This window comes from Stegostoma tigrinum, chromosome 11 (assembly GCF_030684315.1).
Source record: "Stegostoma tigrinum isolate sSteTig4 chromosome 11, sSteTig4.hap1, whole genome shotgun sequence".
Lineage (NCBI taxonomy): Eukaryota > Metazoa > Chordata > Chondrichthyes > Orectolobiformes > Stegostomatidae > Stegostoma > Stegostoma tigrinum.
The window spans coordinates 84643935-84664668 of record NC_081364.1 but is presented as its reverse complement, the minus strand read 5'-3'; the positions used below and the strand labels follow the sequence as shown (position 1 = coordinate 84664668).

Below are 20734 nucleotides of genomic sequence, written 5' to 3'. Positions count from 1 at the left end.
TGCTCTGTCTCTTCCAACCCCCACCCCAGCACTGCCTCAGTATGAAGGCCTGTGGGCATCCTGTGGAAGTCAAAAGAACCGCTCTCTCAAGACTGTGATTTTTTGTTGTTGAATTGGGTTGGATTTAATTCTGGACAAGTTTGCCTGTTCTAAATGACTTAATTTGTTCTCTTTGATCAATTGCAGTTCTGGAAATGTTGACAGTGCAAATGGTGAGGAAAATGGAAGTTGTGGTTCTTCAGGATCAAGCGAAATAATTGCTGAGTAAGTTTAATTGCATGCATGACAAAGTGAATCATTATTCAGAATATGACAAAGCTGTAGGAAATAGCTGGGGAGCTAGCAGTTTGTGCAATGTTATACAGCCATCAAATGGTAATAGCCCATAAACAATGATTTGATGTTTGTACCAGCTCTCAAAGAGGGACTTGCCTACGTTCACTCCTAAGTCCTTTTACTGTGTAACACTGCGAAACCTCTCCTTTCGAAAATTCTAGTTCACTTTTGAAGACCTCAATTGAAGCTGCATCCACCACACTATTCGGCAGAGCTTTCCAGTTCCTGAATAGGCTATTGAAAAAAAAAATTCCTTGTCACCATTGGTTCTTTTTGCTGATCATCTTAAATCAGTGTCCTTTTCTCCTTAAGCCTTCTGTCACAAGGCACCGATTGTTCTTATCCATTCTAACCAAATCCCTTATGATTTTGAACACTTTTAAAATCACTTCTTAGTTTTCTCCAAGAGCAGCCCAAGCTCCTTCAGCCTCTCCACAGGGCTGTCTAGTTTGTCATCTCTGGTAATATTTTTTGTGAATGTTTTGTGCACCCTGTCAAATCCCTTCCTGAAATGTGGTTGGTAAATACCAGAGTTGAGGGCATATCAGGAGTTTTTTTTATAATGATTTGTCAGAACATATTTGTTTTTCATACAATGCTCCAATTTTTAAAGTTCAGAATCCTGATGATATCTTCAACCTGCACTACCACTTCCATAATTATTGTGCACACACACACTATATATCGAATATCAGACATGGATCATTTCAGGAAGCACCATATCATAAGATATTTATTTTGGCTCCAGAAGCGAGGAAGGAACAATCCAGAATAATTTTGATTTGGAGGAGGTCCAACTTCAAAAGGAGCAAGAAGGCGTTTGCAGCAAGTAAGTTTCAACACAAGTTTAGGCAAAACTGCAATGAAACAGCAGTCTGTCTTACAGCAGGAGGTTGTTTAGTGACAATCTCAGAGTGTTCCCACAAGCAGGAGAGAGTGGCAAATGGTACAAATGATGAGGATTATTGATAACCCCAATGTGTACAGAGTTAAATATAGGTACTTCAGAAGGGAAGTGTAGAAGGAAAGGAGACTGGCAAACATTTTCAGGTGCCTTGCAGCATTCAGTAATCTCTTGCTAAATGTGGATTTGCATGCATAAGAGATTTCAAGGACCCACAAAATATTGTGCCATATTAATGCAGTCAGAATGATTTCACGGGCAATACACAACTGTTCTAATTTTCAAAATGAAAAGAAAAGAGACGTGGAAATCCAGTGTGTGACGTTCATTCTGCTTCCCCGACATTTACATTAGATTTTATTTTCTCGAAGATGAACTTGTAACTATTTTGGGCTCTCCCATTTCCTGCAGGAATCCTTGACAACATCCTGTGATGAACTTGTTTGTTTACAACAAGGCAAAGCAGTCCTTCAGTTCTCCTGTTTTGTGCCCCTATCCCCTTCCAATATCCCTGATCCCAAATGGTGGCACAAATCATGATTAAGCACCCCGCTAGTGGTTTGGGACAAAAGTGAATAAAACATACTCACAAAACATAATACAGAGACAGGTGGCAAAGTATTTTTGATTAATTTTTCGCAATAATGAAATGATTTTGACCCAGTACAACACAAAGTTTAATAAGTGCGGTGAATGTGTTAGGACAATGACTAGACCTTGAGATTAAGGATAAAATGTAACGTTGACTTGCTTCAATGCTTTTTATGTAGTTTGGAGCTTCCTGAAACAATGTTTGGGATGTCTAAGTTTCTGCATGTAGTGAATGGAAGAGTGCTATTTTAATTGAACAAAATCTATCAATTTCTGTAAGTCTGTGTTGGGCATAACAATAAAAGTTTGGAAGCTGAATGCAGTATGAGGAGCCTTTTTGCAAAACTGAAATGTTGGTCAAATGAATGTCTGTTTACCACTGAAATATGCAGGAGTACCGCAATTCTGTAATAATGGGTTGCATATTTTTCAAATGGCATTAGTGATGGTTTCTCTTGTCACCTCAGTTTTTTTTAATACATTAGTTTTCTGAATGTCGGTGAGTATTTAACAGCTTATGCAATTCACAAATGGTTTTTTGGGGTAACTGATCAAAACTCAGTTCAGAGACAAAGCGATTCTCACCACTGCTGACCTTCAATTGATGTGCCTCTGACATTATAGGGATATCCCTGGGTAGGAAAAGTTTCACAAATGTGCTATGCTTATAAAATTTGAGAAGATCAGCAAATAACCAGAGGTGATTAGATTTTTCTTCAAAGCAGTAAGCTAATGAGCTGGCTTTCATGAACCCAATGGATTGCAGAAATGATCCAGCTGGTCCTTTCAAAAGTGAATTTGGGTTTCTCTTTTTGCCTGTGGCCAAAATATTCTCTTTCTTTGCCCAAGTAAATAAATGTTCCAGCAGAATAATTCCAGCAATAAGCTTTTGAGTTTTAAAGAAAAAGATGACCCATACTTGCCCTTGAATTTTAAACATGACAGCTCACTCATGTGTCTCACATTATCTCTCAGAGGTTCAATAGTGCATAAAGATTCTTCGCAGGTTATTACTTTTTTATTTGCTTTTGTGTTGTGCCTGTAGTCATCTTAGATGATGGTATTCCTTTAAAGGTCAAGCGAAAAAATTTGTAAAACGAAGGAATCTCAGCAAAATGTGGTTTGTTGAAATTTGAGGAGGTTGGTTCTCATTAAGCTCTGAGATAGTTCTGGTTCAGACAATCATCTGTTATATTTACTATCTCCTCCTTTCACAGTGTAACTGTTTATTACTTTGGCTGCTTAGATCACTGACTTGTCTATTGTCTTTTGGTGAATGTTTCCATTTGCAGGGAGATCCTTGCGAGTTTTTAAAAAGTCAACAACAAAATGGCTTCCATGCCATTCAAAAGTTCAAACCCATTTTACCAATTGGACAGATTTTGTGTTTAAGATTAGTGTTTGAGCCAACCATTTTAATTCGGCTAAAAGATCATCATAATTCAACGGATGCTAATAGTATCCATTCACCTTACACACATCCTACATTTCAAGATTTTCCTATATCCGTAGTGAAAGGGAGAAACAGGCTGACTCAATGCTACAGTTATTTTAGTTTTCTGTAATTAGATCCAAGGAATTCATCCCTTTTTGCATGAGTGTTCTCATTTACTTAGGTGTTTATTTGAGACAGAGAATTAACTGGAGCTCAAAATTGTTCGGATCACATAATTTCAATATAATTTTAATAATCTGTTTCTGGCCAAGTTTTCGAAGTATTGACGAACAGTCGATGACTTACGAAGGAATGAATTTATGTCTGACAGATGTGCTGAAGAGACAAAGATGCATTAAAAAATTAACCTCAGAGGACATTGGAATACTGCAGAGAAAGAGAGGTTGAGCAAGTAGTCAAAGATCTGACCAAGGCAGTTGTACATGGGTAAATTTGAAGTCCATTTTGGCAGGAAGCATAGCAGTTTTTTTTTGTTGAAGGAGATTGCATAGCTCTGAGATACAGTGGATTCTGGGTATCCTCATGCATGAATCACAAATTGCTTATGTACAGATACATTAAGTAATTAGGAAAGCAAATAAATGTTTTCATTTTATCATGAAGGAACTTAAACACAAAATTAGGGATCACTGGTGAGCCCATATCTTGAATGTTTTTCTTTGTGGTGGTCAGCCTTATTTAAGGATGGAAGTAAATATATGAGAGGCAGTTCAGAACAGGTTTACCAGAATAATACCGAGACTAAGTGACTTGCCTCACAAGGAAAATTTGTACAGACAAGGCTTGCATCAGTCGTTGTTTAGGGCGGAAGGCGCAATGTGATTGAAAGAAAAAAACCTGAGCATTTGTACAGGGTAGATATGCAGACGGTGTTTCCTCTTACAGAAGAGACTGGAATGAAGGGTGAGTGTCTAAAATTCAGTGGTTGTCAACTTAAAACAGTGGTTTTTAAAAATATCTCAAAATGTGGGTATTCTTTTAAGTTTTCTTCCTGAAAAGATGGTAAAAGCAGAGCGCTGGAATACTGTAAATGCAAAGATAAATAGATACTTGTTGAGAGCAAAGGAGTGAAAGGTCACTCAGATAGGCAGGAATGTAGATTTGAAGTTACGATCAGATGAGACAGAACCACATTGAATGTTTTACTCTTCTCTGTTGTATGGGATGTGGCAGGTATGCTGTAAAATGCCAAATTGGAGTTTCAATGCAAAGTATTAACAAACTCGGTAATCAAGGCTTCAAATGCCGAAATCCCAAACCTTCAGATGTTTTTCAGTGGCTGAATGCAAATTGTAGATTCAAGCTTGTTGAAAATCACTGAGTTTGTGCTGTCTGACCAGTTGCAGATATGGAAGCTTTGACACCTCAGAGGCAGAAGAGATTCCAGTAATCGATTCAGTGAGCACAAAGTAAGCTTTAGTCTAATGTGTGACTTAATTAAGTTTCATCCAAAATACAACAATGTTAAAAAACCTGCTGGCACTTCCTGTAAGATCTGTGGAGGGCCTTCCTCCCACAGCAATGCAGCAAACACTAGACAGCAGCAGTCACATTAACAAAGTTGCTTGATTGTATCAAAAATCTACACAGATTTTGTTTGTTTAAAAAGAAAAGCTGTATCAACAGAAAAGATCCAAAAGTGTTCAGTGAAAAAAAATTGCTCATCCATTCACTATTCAGATCTTCATTTGTCGCCAAACATTTAGATAGCTGAACTCTGAATTAAGGATACAACATGTTGAAGAATTGAGGTTCCTACCTCATCCCCTACCCTCAGTCTGCCTGTGGTGTCTTTCAAATCTCCTGTGAAGGTTTTGAAGAAAAACCCACTGCTGTCCATGAACACACTAAATCTGGAGGGTGATCTTTCTTCATAAAAACAGTTGACAAAATGATGAAATAGAGGCAGAGCTGCAATCTTTTCTTTGCTGTCATTACAATTGTCATTGCCGAGCTTATAGAAAAGAGATTTGCAGGCCAATGTCCACTGCGGGAGTTGAGGAACTCTAATATTTACCAGAGAGACAGACAGACGCAAGTGGCTGTCAGCTGGTGACGTGATTCATGCCCAGTGAGTCATTAAACCACCTACTTTGCCCACCTCTGACAATACAGTATAATGGTGCAGAAGAGAGTTCAGCTTTCCTCCTGAACTCCCATCCACTTTGCCAAGAATTTCATGTCTCAGGCCAAGGCCAGTTGACTTGAGACATTCAGCCCTGTACGTAGAGACGCTGTCTGAAGTTATTCACTGGAAAGTTGGTTGCCTTTCTATATTTGGGCCTGGAGCTCATTGTTTGAGATATTTTTAGACTTTGCAACAAATATAAAATGTTTCAGAAATGGATTTGTTGCATCCTTCTCCCTCCCTCTCTCTCTCTCTTTACTTCCACACTCCAGTCTCATGGTCTTATCTTGCAAACTACCGTTGGGGGTTTCGGGGAGACCAATGACCATATTCTGTAGTTGCGTCTTGACCCGTTGTTAGAAAATTAGCTGTCAATGGCACAAAATGCCGACTCAATGTCTTTCAGGTGTATGGAGATAATTTTCTGGTGGATGTGGATGTTTGCTCAAATTTACTTGATAACACTTTTCAGACCATTTGCAGATCACCTGAAAGTGCAAACTACAAGGTAGATGGGAGACCGTGCACTCTAAAATCTGTCATGAAAGAGTAAGTTTGAATACAATAAGTGGTTAAGGTTTTGCTTTATTCAGAGTACAAGGAATACAAAGGAAACTGCCGATGAGCTAAGAATTACTGGGTACAAGTATTTGTTTAAAATGACATTCTTCACAACTAATTTCAGCAGCGGAAACAATGATAACATTCCGAGCTGTGAGGAGCTTGAAAATCCAATTTGTCCAGAGACAATTGCTGAGATCAGAAAGTAAGTATTGATCCAATGTGTGAGGAAATGATGCTATAATCGGAATACAACTATGTGAAGGGCAATTGCTGGAGGTCTGGCATTTTCCGGAGCATTACGTAGAGGCTATCTCCCGAAACTTAGCAGCATCTGTGGAGAGAAAGCAGAGTAGACGCTTTGAGTTAAGGTTCCCCTGTTCAGAACTTCACATCTCTGATGAAGTGTCACCTGGCTTCACTTGAACTCTGTTTTCTGTCTGCAGATGCTGCAAAACCTGTTGAGTTTCTCCAGAAACATCTGCTTTTCTTTCAGGTTGTCTGTGTCCGTAGTTTGTTTTTTTTACATTAAAGAAACAGTTGGCTGTTGTTCTAATATTTGCTCTGTTCCGAGTGTTGTAAAAAGAAATTTTAGATGGAAGCTTGTGGTTCTTGCTGCAGGCCATCTGCTGGATCTGAAACCTGGAGGCCTTGGCCGATTCCAGCGGTGACCAATACAGAGATTGCGGCCGGCGTTACTCACCAGTTGACGGTTTGGCTCAGTTTTGACAGCTGCTAGTCCAGTGAAGGGGATGGCAGATCAGCATGTTTCTCAGCCCAACTGTTAGTGCTGATTGTCACTGAGGTTGTGTAAGTGGGCACCATCAGGGAAATGAGGGAGGCCGTCCTTAGAAGTCAAGGAGAGTCCAGGTGTCAAAGAGAACTGGCCCATGTCAATTTGGCTTTGCAATGTGTTGGTGGCAAACTCCCTCCCTGCCATTATCCTAATCCTCTCACCTCCAATTTAATTGCCAGTGAATAATTGGGCATGCATTACACACGGTCTTTAATAGAATGTTTCTTTTCCAAACATGGGACTGTGCAATGCAGATAAAAGTATTGAAAAACTTGACTCTCCAACTCTCTGCTTTCCAGTGTTATTACATGCCCCACCTCCCACCATTGCCCAAAAATAAACAGACCGTGGTGTTCAGAAAACTTGTGTGAAAGTTGAAATTCCTTCTTCCTTGCAGCTTCCCCCAGCTACTCTTCCAGACTTAATCACAATCACTTGTATACCACCAGTTAAAACTTGGAGGGGGAAAAACAAATCACGATCTATTGTAGTTGCGTACATCAAAAAATGTTGCCTGTTTAACAAATCCAGTTGATAAGCACTTGAAAACCTGAGCGGGCTTGTCATCTGCAGAGTGGTTGAGGTTTTTGGTTCTGTACAGGATGGAGTTTAGAAGGATGGGAGGGAATTTCATTGAAACTTACAGCATACTGAGAGGCCTGGAATGATTGCACGTGGAACGGAGAAGATGCTTCCACGAGTAGGAGAGATTAGGACATGCGGGCACAGTCATGGAGTGAAGAGACCAACCATTAGAACTCAGGTCAGAAAGAATTTCTTCAGTCAAGGAGTGGCTAATCTGAGGAAAACCTTGCAGAAAGCCATGGAGGCCAAGTCATTAGGTCTATTTAAGATAGAGAGAGAGAAGGGTACTTGATTAATAAGAGGATCAAGGTTTCGAGAAGAAGGCTGGAAGTTGGGCTTGAGAAAGATCTCAGCCAGAATCGAATGGCAAAACAGACTCAGTAGGCCGAATGAGCTATTTATGCCCCCATATCTTATGGTCTTATGGATTCCACATGAAATTTTTCAATGTTCATTTTGTAAGGAAGCCATTTCTGGGTGCAAGTGCTTGTTTATAATGTCTTTAATTTTTGCCTTATATAGTCAGGAAGGCAAATGAAATGTTGGCATTTATTTTGAAAGGACTTGAATGCAACAGCAGGGCTGTACCTCTGAGGCTTTATAAGGCTCTGGTCAGGCCATACTTGGAGTACTGCGTACAGACTTGGGCCCCCTATCTCAGGAAGAATGCACTGTCCCTGGAATGGGTTCAGAGGAGGTACATGAGAATGGTCCAGGGAATGGAAAGCTTAAAATATGAGGAACGTTTGAGGACTCTGAGACTATACTCATTGGAGATTAGATGGATGAGGGGTATCTAATTGAAACTTTCAGAATACTGAATGGCCTGGACAGAGTGGATGTTGGGAAGATGGTTTCATTGGTAGGAGAGACTAGGACCCAAGGGCCCACATTTAGAATAAAGAGGAGATCTTTTCAATTGGAGATTTGGAGAAACTTCTTCAGCCAGAGAGTGTTGAATCTGTGAAATTCACTGCCACAGAAGGCTGTGGGGGCCAGGTCATTGAGTACATTTAAAACTGAGACAGATTATCAAGGGGATTAAGGGTTATGGGGAGAAAGCAGGAGAATGGTGTTGATGAACTTATCACCCATGACTGAATGGCAGAACAGACTCAATGGGCCGAATGGCCTAATTTCTGCTCCAGTGTCTTATGGTCTTAACTAATTGCAGGTCCAAAACCTTTGACAGCCCAAACTCTGATAAAGCTGAAGAACCAAGTTCACCAAAAGCGATGGCAGAAATTTCAAAGTAAGCTTCATCCTTCTGTGCTTCATTCATAGTACATAACATGAAAAGAAATTGCTGTGAATATAGTAGCTCTTGAAAGATTATGTCGTCATTTAAGATGGAAAAAATCACATTAAAGAAACAGCTTTATTCCCTCTGAGGCCATTGACAGTAATTAAGTCAATGACACATTTCAGCCTTTGATCGACAGAAGTCATTTAAAAATGTTCAGTGAAAAATTGATTGGCCCTCAACATCCAGACCTTGGTGGTCTAACTTGCAACAATGCTAAACTGTGAAACCTCCCACCTCCTGTCAAATGCACCAGCCTATGTAACTGGAGTGTCCTACATATTTTCTCTGAAAATTTGGAAAGCAAACCATCTAGTGTAGTCATTCATCTGGACTTTGACTGAACGAGGACTTGAAATACATAGCATTTTGGGATTCAAAATTTATTTTCAATGTTTACAAGTCAGTTGTAGATGCAGATCCTTTCCTTAATTTGTGCTTAATGAGCACTTGCAGCAGCAGATATTTTGGCCGTATAGATTGTCGGGTGGGTGGGAATCAAAGTTTGCCAGGCATCTGTGTAACCAAGAGGAAGCAAGGTTGATCGGAAATAATTTTGATATGTTTTCATTATGCTGCATTTGGAATGCAGCAGTGTGAAAAGGGAATGATGGAGAATCATTGATTTCTTCAAAATTTTTGTTGCAATGTGATGAATGCCACTCCAGACTATAGCACTCACATTAAAGTGTCTGCTGGGCTGCCTCCCGAGAAAATTTATAACAGAGACAGTTGTCTTAAATGATAGCATCACCGTTGAAGCATCCAAAACACTTAGATGGGAAATTGTTTTCAGATCAATATTAGGTTATATTTCTGGACAATGTGGCTCTGGTAAAAATACTAAAGAAATGGGTTCATCTCCTCTACTCCACCTCAGCACTTCTCTTTGTTCCGCTTTCCTGCTTCAGCTGCACCCTCCCCACAAACTTCCTCCAAGTTCATTGAAGTGTCCTCCAAACGTCTGTGACATTTGAAGAAATATGTCTTCAATTAAGAATGTGACCTGCTCCCCATGTCCGAGCCTTGGTATTTCTCCCATACAATGTTGCCATTGAATAATTTGCATTTTGAATTATCTAAGTTGGCCATCTGCCATTTGTATCCATGGGGTCAGGCAGAGACCTGGAATTAATCCTGAGTTTATTCCGTCCAGGTCTTTAATGAAACTCAGAACTGTTAAAGGAGCAGGAAAGAAAAATGATTTTTTTTCAGCAAAACAGCCAATGGTGACTAATCTGACATTCAGCTTCAGTGAATTTGAGCAATGACAAATTCCGACATCAGTGCTCCGAATCAAACTATGAGTAACAAGCTGTGCTTGTGAGGGTTGAATTGTCAATAGTCTGTAAAGAGCTTGTGTTTCTTTTTCAGAGATGAGGAAGTTAAACTTAAATCCTCTCTTTTGGGATGTTTATTGTCTGTCCCAGTGCAGACGTTCTTTATTTGACATCTTCACTCCTCATCTACCCACTGGCTCCCCCACAGACAAAAATCCCAATGTTGATAAGAGTGCCAGAAATTAAAATTGTGATCATATGCACAAGTAAAGTGATTTATTTGGTGTTTTGTGACCAGTTGCAGCTGTGAAAATGTTGACATGTCACACTGTGTAGAGGGTGGAAACCTAAGTTTGTCAGAAACTGAAAGAGTAATTGACAAGTAAATTTGATGTGACGACAGATTAAACCTGTTGTATGGTATTTGGAATCTAATACTGTGAAAGGAAACTGTTGGGATTTGCTGTAAGATTATGTCAGGGTTGCCTCAGGAAGATACCCCAATTGGCAGTGCAGTAAGCACCAATCCAGACAATAGCAATCACATGAAGCAACTGCTTGACTGCTTCTGCAATGTTTGGCTTATTTTGAGAGATGGGATAATGTTGAATTGGCATAAAGCTTTCAAAGCTTTTCAATGGTAGATTGAATTTTGCTTGTCTTTCAGTATCAAGTTCTTGCACAGCGCAGGAACGGCTTTCAACAAGGGTGAAATACTGAAGAAATGGTTTTCTCTCCTCATTGCCCTGCTCTGTCTCTTCCAACCCCCACCCCAGCACTGCCTCAGTATGAAGGCCTGTGGGCATCCTGTGGAAGTCCAAAGAACCCCTCTCTCAAGACTGTGATTTTTTGTTGTTGAATTGAGTTGGATTTAATTCTGGACGAGTTTGCCTATTCCAAATGACTTAATTTGTCCTCTTTGATCAATTGCAGTTCTGGAAATGTTGACAGTGCAAATGGTGAGGAAAATGCAGGTTGTGGTTCTTCAGGATCAAGCGAAATAATTGCTCAGTAAGTTTAATTGCATGCATGACAAAGTGAATCATTATTCAGAATATGACAAAGCTGTAGGAAATAGCTGGGGAGCTAGCAGTTTGTGCAATGTTGTACAGCCATCAATTGGTAATAGCCCAGAGACAATGATTTGATAATGTTTGTACCAGCACTCAAAGAGGAACTTGCTTACGTTCGCTCCTAAGTCCTTTTACTGTGTAACACTGCGAAACCTCTCCTTTAGAAAATTGTAGTTCACTTTTGAAGACCTCAATTGAAGCTGCATCCACCACACTATTAGGCAGAGCTTTCCAGTTTCTAGTGATGCTATTTAAAAAAGAATTCCTTGTCACCATTGGTTCTTCTTGCTGATCATCATAAATCAGTGTCCTTTTCTTCTTCAGCCCTCTGTCACAAGGAACCGATTGTTCTTATCCATTCCAACCAAATCCCTCATGATTTTGAACACTTTTAAAATCACTTCTTAGTCTTCTCCAAGAGCAGCCCGAGCTTCTTCAGCCTCTCCACAGGGCTGTCTAGTTTGTCATCTCTGGTAATATTTTTGTGAATGTTTTGTGCACCCTCTCAAATCCCTTCCTGAAGTGTGGTTGATAAATACCAGAGTTGAGGGCAAATCAAGAGTTTTTTTTTAATCATAATTTGTCTGAATGTACTTGTTTTTCATACAATGCTCCAATTTTTAAAGTTCAGAATCCTGATGATATCTTCAACCTGCACTACCACTTCTATAATTATTGTGCACACACATACACACACACACTATCGATCAAATATCAGACATGGATCATTTCAGGAAGCACAATATCATAAGGTATTTATTTTGGCTACAGAAAAGAGGAAGGAACAATCCAGAATAATTTTGATTTGGAGGAGGTCCAACTTCAAAAGGAACAAGAAGGCGTTTGCAGCAAGTAAGTTTGAACACAATTTTAGGCAAAACTACAATGAAACAATAGTCCGTCTGACAGCAGGAGGTTGTTTAGTGACAGTGTCAGAATGTTTCCACAAGCAGGAAATAGTGGCAAATGATACAAATGATGAGGATTATTGATGACCCCAATGTGTACCGAGTTAATTATAAGTAGTTCAGAAAGGAAGTGTTGAACTCAATGATACCGGCAGCTAATATTAAAAGGGAATCCGAATGTCGTCCTCCATTGTGAGCAGTGAAAGGGTAGCGAAAGTGGGGCTAATGATCATAAATCCACTGTTTAATCTTCACAGACGTAAGGGCCTGGCTGAGATACTATTCAGAAGAAGTTGATGTCCAATTCACGATGAAAACTAAATAGTTGAGACAAGGATGAGCTGAGGTTAGACAGCATTTTAGAAATGTGAAAATTAAACAACTGCAGATGCTGGAAATCTGAAACGAAAATGGAAATTGCTGGAAAAGCTAAGCAGGTCTGGCAGCATCTGTGGCGAGAAAGCAGAGTTAACATTTTTGAGTAATTTGAACCACTGAGCTTTTACAGCAATTTCTGCTTTGATTAGAATGGCTGGTTGTCCTTGGTGTTGGGAACTCAGAAGGAAGTGAATTGCAGACAACTGAGGATACTGAGAAAGAAAAAAATAGCTTCAGGCTGCAGTGGCACTTTGCACAACAACCTAATGCTGTTTGAATGCAGGGGTGGTATCAGAGGACTGGAGGATTACAACATGTACTGTGTTTATGTTCAAAAGTGTGTGGATAAATCCAGCAACTAGATTCATCTTATTGGTGGGACAGCATCACAGGAACTGTAATCCCAGTCTCAAGCAAGAATACTTGGGGAGCATATGGGCTAACATTTTATGCTGACTCAGAAATCTTCACCATCTGGTGTGTAACCTGTTTAATAAAACCATCTGATGGAGGCTTGTAATTCTGAATCTTCAATTTTCATGGGTATTTTAATGGATTTAACTGAAGATGAAAGGGTTTGCTTGATGTGTTTTAAATTGTTCTTCATGTTCAATTGCAGCTGTGAAAGCGTTGAGTCCGAACACTGTCCGAATTCTGATGAAATTCAGAATTTAAGTTCACCGGAGAAGGGAGCGACAGTCAAGAAGTGAGTTTGATCCAAAATGTGACCATATTATGCTTCATTTGCAATACAGTAGTGTGTAAAGGGAATGGCTGGAGAGCTGGTGGCCATAGGTTGGATAATCAGAAATCTCTTCATGAAGGCAGAGATGTTTCCATGCTGTATGACTCTGTAAGACATACCACAGAAACAAAAACACGGATATCATTCCAGATCATGGCACATGGATGAAGAAACAGCTTCTGAGTTCTTTGCCTATTCTCTCCCTAATTCTGAGGGACAAGCAATAGAAAGCACAAGCAGCAGTTGCGTGTGAAGGTGTTGAGTTTATCTCAGACTGAAATTTCTGGACTAATAGCAAATGTAAGCTATTGAAGAAGTGGCTTCACTCCTTGCACCTACTCCTTTCCCCTGTTACCACCAGCCACCACCACTGCTGGCGAGCTGCTTAGGCCCTCAAGGGCATTTCTGGTAAACTTCCTGAGGAAATTTAAAGAACGTATTCACTATGTTATGCAGTTTTACATTTCGAGTGTGACCTTGTTTCATAAAGTTAGCTGATCCCGGCTTAGGATGCTGAATTTTGAGACTTCATTTTTTATTTTATGGCTGGCAAGCAATTGTAGACCCAAACACCATTTTAATTTGCTTTTTCTTTTGTGGTTTATGATCAATTGCAGAAGCATAGACTTCAACAGATCAAGCTTTCTAGAAGAATATAATTTCAGTCCTGCAGAAAAGGAAACACCAATGAAAATGTAAGTTTGATCTGACATGTAGTGAAATTGTATTTTCAATGTGAAATTTAAGAATGTGAGAAGAATTGCTGGAGAGCCAGAAAGACCTGTAAAATAATGTAGAGCCTTTGTCATGAGGATATAAGGCACCCAGAACAGGATGGCAAACAGCACTCCAACCCATAACAATCACATCCAAGAAGCTAAATAATAACCGAAAGAATCGCGGACACTGCAACTCAGGGACAAAAACAAAGTTGTTGGAAAAGATCAGCATTTCTGGCAACATCTGTGAAGGTAAGAACGGAGTTAATGTTTCAGGTCCGGGTGACCCTTCCAGTTCTGAGGGAGGGTCGCTGGACCCGAAATGTTAACTCTGTTTTTGCATTAAAGAAGCTGCTTGTCTTGCATGTCCAATGATTGCATTATTCCTAGAGATTGGCTTGTTAATATTTTTCAGTGTAAATCATCCAAAATTCTTTGTCTTTTGGAATTGTTTGTCCTACATGATCACGCTTTTGGGGTTGTTTATCTCAGATTGTCATTAGTCTAGTTTGTGATAATGATGCATTATTGCAGGAATGGTTTTCCTCTTCACACCACTTTATTAGTAGTTATCCTGCAAACTTCCTGTGAATAGTTGAAACCGAATTATACCGCTATCTAGAGCAGTCAGATACTTGGCAAGTGTTTTGTTTGTGGTGTCCTGACTTTGGTAGCCCTCCCACTCTGTGCTGCTGTTGTACGTTTTGCACGTAATCGATCTTGAATTAATACTTCCTGAATCTATGAAATCTAAATGATCTTGTGAAATGATTTTTCATGTTTGAAGTTTGTTAACTAAGTGCTTTCAAAGATATTTGACTGTAGAAAGCATCACACAAATGCATCTCTCACAGGAATTCTAGTTATTTTTGAGCTATACCAGATTGCTGAGGTTGTTTTACTGCACTGAATAAGATTAGATTACTTACAGTGTGGAAACAGGCCCTTCGGCCCAACAAGTCCACACTGTCCCTTGAAGCATCCCACTCAGACCCATTCCCCGAACACGAAGGGCAATTTAGCACACGGCTGATCCACCCAGCCTGCACATCTTTGGACTGTGGGAGGAAACTGGATCACTTGGAGGAAACTCACTCAGACATGGGGAGAATGTGCAAACTCCTCACAGACAGTCGCCCAAGGCTGGAATCAAACCCGGGACCCTGGAGCTGTGAGGTGGCAGTGCTAACCGCTGAGCCACCATGCTGCCCTGCATGACACTTTGGCAGCATGGGATTAAAGATGGGATTATTCTGGTTTGTCTGGCCGTTCGATTAAGCTCTGTGTTTTTTGATTAAGACGAAAGAACATTTATCCAATAGATTTGAGTGCTGGACTGGACTTGGGGACTTTAAAGTTTGAAATTCTTATCTTTATATATACAGTGATTTATTTTCTTTTGTACATGGTTTGCTTATTCATTTATTTTGTTTTCTTGAGTTGATATTGTTTGTCGTTTTTATAATCAAGAAAGCCAATGCCTGAAGGGCCAAGCACAGATAAATTACTTGTGAGCAAATACAAAGGCAAATTTTTGCAGTATTGCATTGAGAAAAATGGTCAATTTGAGGGAGTGAGGATTTTCAGGGAATATTTTTACTTCAGATACAATAGCAAGCGTTCACAACTGGGCTGCACTGAAGTTTGAAATAAAGCTCAAACAATTTATGAAAAATGCAGCAAAGGAAAATCCCTCTCGTTAATCAAACAAATTGGACACAGTTGGCCAGGCAGCATCAGAGGAGCAGGAAAACTGATGTTTCGGGTCTGGGCCCTCCTGCAGAAATTTTCTGAAGAAAGGTCCAGACCTGAAATGCCAGCTTTCCTGAGCCCCCAGTCTGCTCGCCTGCTGTGTTCATCCAGTTCCACACCTTGTTATCTCAGACTCCAGCATCAGCAGTACCTACTAACTCAGGACACAGTTGGGATGCCTTGTGCATTGCTATTCACTCTAACCCACCCAGTTGTCTTTTTGGGTAAATGAAACAAAGTTTTAGAAATCTAAGCCACAGAGCTTGGTGGTTATCTGGAAATTCTTCTCCAACACCTAGCTATTTGTGTTTGGATGAACACAGCTAATTGTGGATACCAAATTGGTCCTGATTAATTTCACAATATTCCTGTACTAATGTCTCAAGAGACATATAGGGATGAAGTGTATAAAGGAACCTAAATTATCCTGATCCCCGATTGAGGACAGTGTAATCCTCATGAAAGTAATGTGCTGTTTTGGCATGTTATTTGGTATGTTAATCTCCTTTTGAATTCAAGTTTTGTTGGGTTGAGTAAAGTAGAAAATTATCATTTTTGTTTTCTACAGAATAGTAGCTTACAACCTGTCAGTTTGACATTGAAGAAAACACAGATATTGAGGGGTTGAGTAAAAGCATGGTCCAAACATGGTTTTAAAGGAACATCTTGAGTGAGGGCAGAAGAGGCAGAAATATATCCAGTGAAGTTGTCATCGATGAAACAATTAATCTCAGATGCGCAAGTGGCCAGAATTGAAAAGAAAGACAAAAGTGCACCCATACATAATTATTTCAATTCTGGAATACTCTAATACTTTAAGAATACACTTCTCTCCAGTGCCATTGCAATCTAAGATTATGTTGTGCTCGCTTTAGGAAATGATCCTTTTAGATGGTGGAAGGATGATAATGAGTAATTAAATGAAATGATGTTGTACACTGCAGCTGATTAGAGGTTTCAGATTACTCGATAGGGATGTAGTAACTAGTTAATGAATCTATTGGAAACAGAGACTTTAATTCTAGTGGGACGACAGAAAAGTGTTTTGGGTCAAATTTTGGACTCTGCACAGTACTAATTAAGTTCTACCATATTGTCAGCAGGGTAGAGGCTCTTTAGCTCAGCAACTTATTTCCCAGTCACGAAGGCTTTCAGTAGGATATGGAATTTTTTGGTTTTGTGATCTTTTGAATTGATTTTTCTTTATATACATTTTTGGAGGGTTACTGTTCGAGTGTTTGTAATGTGATCGAAGCATTTCTGAAAGATTCAGGACCAAATGAGCCCAGGCAACTTCCTTAGGTCACATTTCCAGTGTGTTTCAGTTAGTCACTGTTTCCGAGAGGTAACATAACAAATAACATTTCCACAGCCTTGTCCCTCCATCTCTGCAATTTCCTTGTGTCCACTTCAGACGTTTCTCTTTTTTCCTGTCCAGTTTCACTTTTTCGCCTATCCCAGATTACGTTTGTCCTGTTGTTACCAGCCATGGCTTCAGCTGTTTAGACTCTAAAATCTGAAATACACAGCATGCTTTTCTCCATTTTTTAAAAAAAGCTGATGAAAAACTTCACCTTTTGTCAAGCTTTTCATAATTCTTCTGACCTCACTGAAAAACAATCTCTCGACATTTCCAAAAATGAGTCACTTCATTTCATAATTTGCCATGTTCACCAGTTAATATCATTCAGCACCTTAACAGTGTGGGCCAGCTGTGTTTTTGAATCATTGCAAAAGAGTACGACCTATGCCAACTGATCTGAAAGCAGATGAACTCAAAATAGTCCCTCCAGTGTAAACTATTTCTAAGTCGTATATCTTTCTCAAACAACAAGAGGCTATTGCTGCATATGGCACTATGGCTGCCTAGCACTTCCTACACCAACCACTGTTTAACAGGAATGGATCTGCTAAAGTCTGAGTCAAGCCCCAATGTCTGTGTGTAATGTTTCACATCATATAATTTCGGTGCTGTAATGATCTATGATGAACGGACTCAAATAGGTGATCATCTGTTTCAGTGTAGGGCTGCAGATAAGGAAATTCCAAATTAAAAACTAGAACAGCACTTTCAGCGTAAAATATTCCATGTAAATTGGGGATGCTAATCAAACAAATGTTTACTTTTTGGAGTCTTTGGAACGTCAAAGGTTTCTCCTGCCTATTGCATCATAGACCATAGCTGCAACTCAGTCCATCTCCCAATTCACAACAAGACTCATCATTCTGATGTTTGCTGGCCCACGTTGTCTCTCGGTTGACCAGTGTCTGAACTTTAGATTTTTTTTCGAAAAAACTTTCAATTCTTGTGTTCACATCCTTTCATGTTCTTATTTTGCTTTTGTCTGGAATTATTTTAGGTCCCAAACTTTGCCTGGAACTTTTCTGTTCTGCCAAGTCCAGTGTGCTGTGTACTACTTGATTTTTTTCTTCATCAGCCCACCACCGTTAGTGCTACTTCCTGCAGATGTATAGTTCCTTCCTCGAGACATCACCATCTCTCGCCTTTAAGAAACTCATGAAGAGTCACTATTACCAAATGTTTGGTCACCTGTTTGAATATCGCCTCCTTTGTCAGTTTTTGTCTGGTTAATCTGCTGTGAGGTGCCCTGGGGAGTTTTTCTGTGCATAGGGTTCGATTTCAGTGGTGTGATGACTTCTCTGTGCAGCTGATGTCTTGTTGCAAAAAAGTAACCATTGATTTACCTGTGAAATAATGCTACGTGGCCTCTCAGTATTAGCCAGGCAGTTAAAATAAGTGAATTGAAAGCTGACTATGTTGGAGTATTTCATTATTCATCCTCAGCTGGACCCAATTTATCCATGTTACCGAGGTATCCAAGCACTGGCAATGCAACTCCCAGAACAAAGACAAACAAATCATCATTATCCTTGTGTTTTTCTTTGTTCATCTGATTTGTCCCATTTGACTTTTGTAAAGAAGATTTTTTGTTAAAGCTCACTTTCTCTTTACCAGCAAACTCTAAACACCAAGAGGTCCTGCTGGTGTAATAAGTAACCTCAGACACATGTGAAATCACTTTATACGTGAGCCTTAAGCTTACCTGTGCAATCTACAAAGAAGAAAACTTGGAAACATGGCCAACTTGTGGTTTCCATCCATGGCCAGTGTAATTCTAACTTGGACAGTCATTTCTTCATCATTGGGTCAAAGTGCCACACAGCCCCCCTCTGATGGCACAGCAGAATCACCATTGCCATGTGCACTGCAGCAGTTCAAGGTGGCAGCTCATCTCCTGTGCGAACAAGATGACCCCATATTCCAACTTTAATCTGTTGCATTTACATTTGTAGAATTAGAAGCTTTTTTCCCCACACGTTTAGCTTCCCCGATGAACTGTTATTAACTCTGACTTTATTTCCAGTGCTATACCTGAAATTCTCGAAATCTGGCTGGAGGAGTCTGCCGAAGACTTTCGTCAAGTTCCAACTTACTCTTGTCTGCGGAAGGTACTTTCCTACTTGAACCAGACAGTGCCAGGGTCAGATGCTGAACTACAGGCCCAGAAACTCCTGAGTCGTTTTTTGGTGGAGGAAACAGCGGAGAAAGAGATGTTCAGTAAGATTTATAATTATGTTGCAAAAATGTGGCTTTAATTCAGGGTGCCTCCCTACAAGTTTGTGTGCGGCTTGCCCCTTTGTCTCAGGATTTAGTTCATTTTGGTTTCCTTTGACAAGCTTCAAAATTACTTCCAAATTTTTGGCTAAACGAAGTTAATTAAAATTATGGCTGAGTGATTACCCCTGTACTAATTGCATGATGTACAAGACCAAATTCTGCATAGAATTGATACTCTAATATAGTCCGATAAGACCCAGCAGCATGTAATCCAACTTTCTGGACAATTTCCTTTTGAACTGTTGCCGTCGATGACATTTTATTTTATAATCTGATGTAATAGTTTTGCAAGTTATTGTGAAACAATAGATTGTGATTCAGAAGATTTTCTAAAGCCAGAAATTGGGATGGGAATCTTTCATTAAATACAATTTCTTTTGCAATTGAGATGCTCCCAACAAGAGGATTTCAGTGCAATATCATATTAATTTCACCAAGTCTAGATTTAGAAGTATGAATATTAGATAACTATTGTAAACCAATGCATGATTTCTAGTCACAAGTTTGTGAGATATTTTAGAGCAGTGTGAACTTTGGGCACAAAATAAATGTCTATCTTCACTTGCACAGAAGGCTACCGGAGAAGAGTCAGATTCTGTGTGGGAGAAGAACACGACCAAACCATCGAACAAGTTGACGAAAAGCTCCTGTCCTACCCATCACGCTTCATTGCAGAGCAGCTGACTTTTATGGATGCTGTGAGTAAACAGGAATCTGGGGCCCAGTCATTCTGAATAAGATATTTCAGTCAGCAGTATGCATCTGAATCTCTCTATTATTTACTGCTATTACTGTTCCACCAGTCATTATAACTGAATTCCCTTAAAAATGCAGCCTTCCAAGATGTTAAAATGTGTTGTTTGATGTGTAACTTCAGTATCTCGCTTGAAATACCTGCCAACTAAAACTTCAGCACTTGTCATTTGTTTTGAATGAACGCCATGTGAAATAAGTGACCCGAGAGAGCACTGAAAATCCTTTGTAACTTAGTGTTGAACCTTTACAAAATGAATAGTATTTCAGGGTAAAAGTTTAATTGTTTCATCATAACAGTCACTGTTTCTTCAAGAGTCCACTGATTTTGTTTGAAGTATCCAGTATGGCAATTTTGTTGTTTTCCCAGAATCTTCTGGAGTGGGATCAGCCACGGGGTATTCCAGTCTAGTCTCCGAGGTGGCTTGATGCCTACCTCTACAAAATGAGACTCGTGGTTGCTGAATCAAAATTTGAGTTATGTCAAAGTCTGGTCATAGGCTTAGGCTTGAAGTGGAAGTTCAGTGGTCTGTATGACAGCATTGGGTGTGACTCTAGAATGTGAGTAGTCCTCTCAATCTCAAAAATCCCAAGCATATGTTAGTGTTCAGAACAGGGGTGCAGCGATCTCATCTGGAAGTGACCACTTTGTCAAAAGTAGGTTTTGGTTATGGGATAAGAGATAATGGGAACTGCAGATGCAGAAGAACCCGAGACAACAAAGTGCAGAGCTGGGTGAGCACAGTTGCTCCTAAGATGCTGCTTGGCCTGCTGTGTTCCTTCAGCTCCACACTTTGTTATCTCAGTTTGTTAAGGGGCAGCTGCT

The 20734-nt window shown here is 39.8% G+C and overlaps 1 protein-coding gene across 1 annotated transcript in view; it reads left to right on the top strand.

Annotated features, from left to right (window-relative positions):
- The first annotated feature begins 1101 nt into the window (after positions 1-1101).
- The window catches only part of LOC132210178 (ral guanine nucleotide dissociation stimulator-like 1), a 31685-nt gene continuing 12052 nt past the window's right edge, over positions 1102-20734 (top strand). Inside the window, exons 1-5 of the mRNA XM_059649603.1 lie at positions 1102-1165; positions 12919-13005; positions 13662-13739; positions 18902-19095; positions 19726-19853. Coding sequence (XP_059505586.1) covers positions 13732-13739; positions 18902-19095; positions 19726-19853 — 330 coding nt within the window. The 5' untranslated portion in view covers positions 1102-1165; positions 12919-13005; positions 13662-13731. The remainder of the gene's footprint in view (positions 1166-12918; positions 13006-13661; positions 13740-18901; positions 19096-19725; positions 19854-20734) is intronic.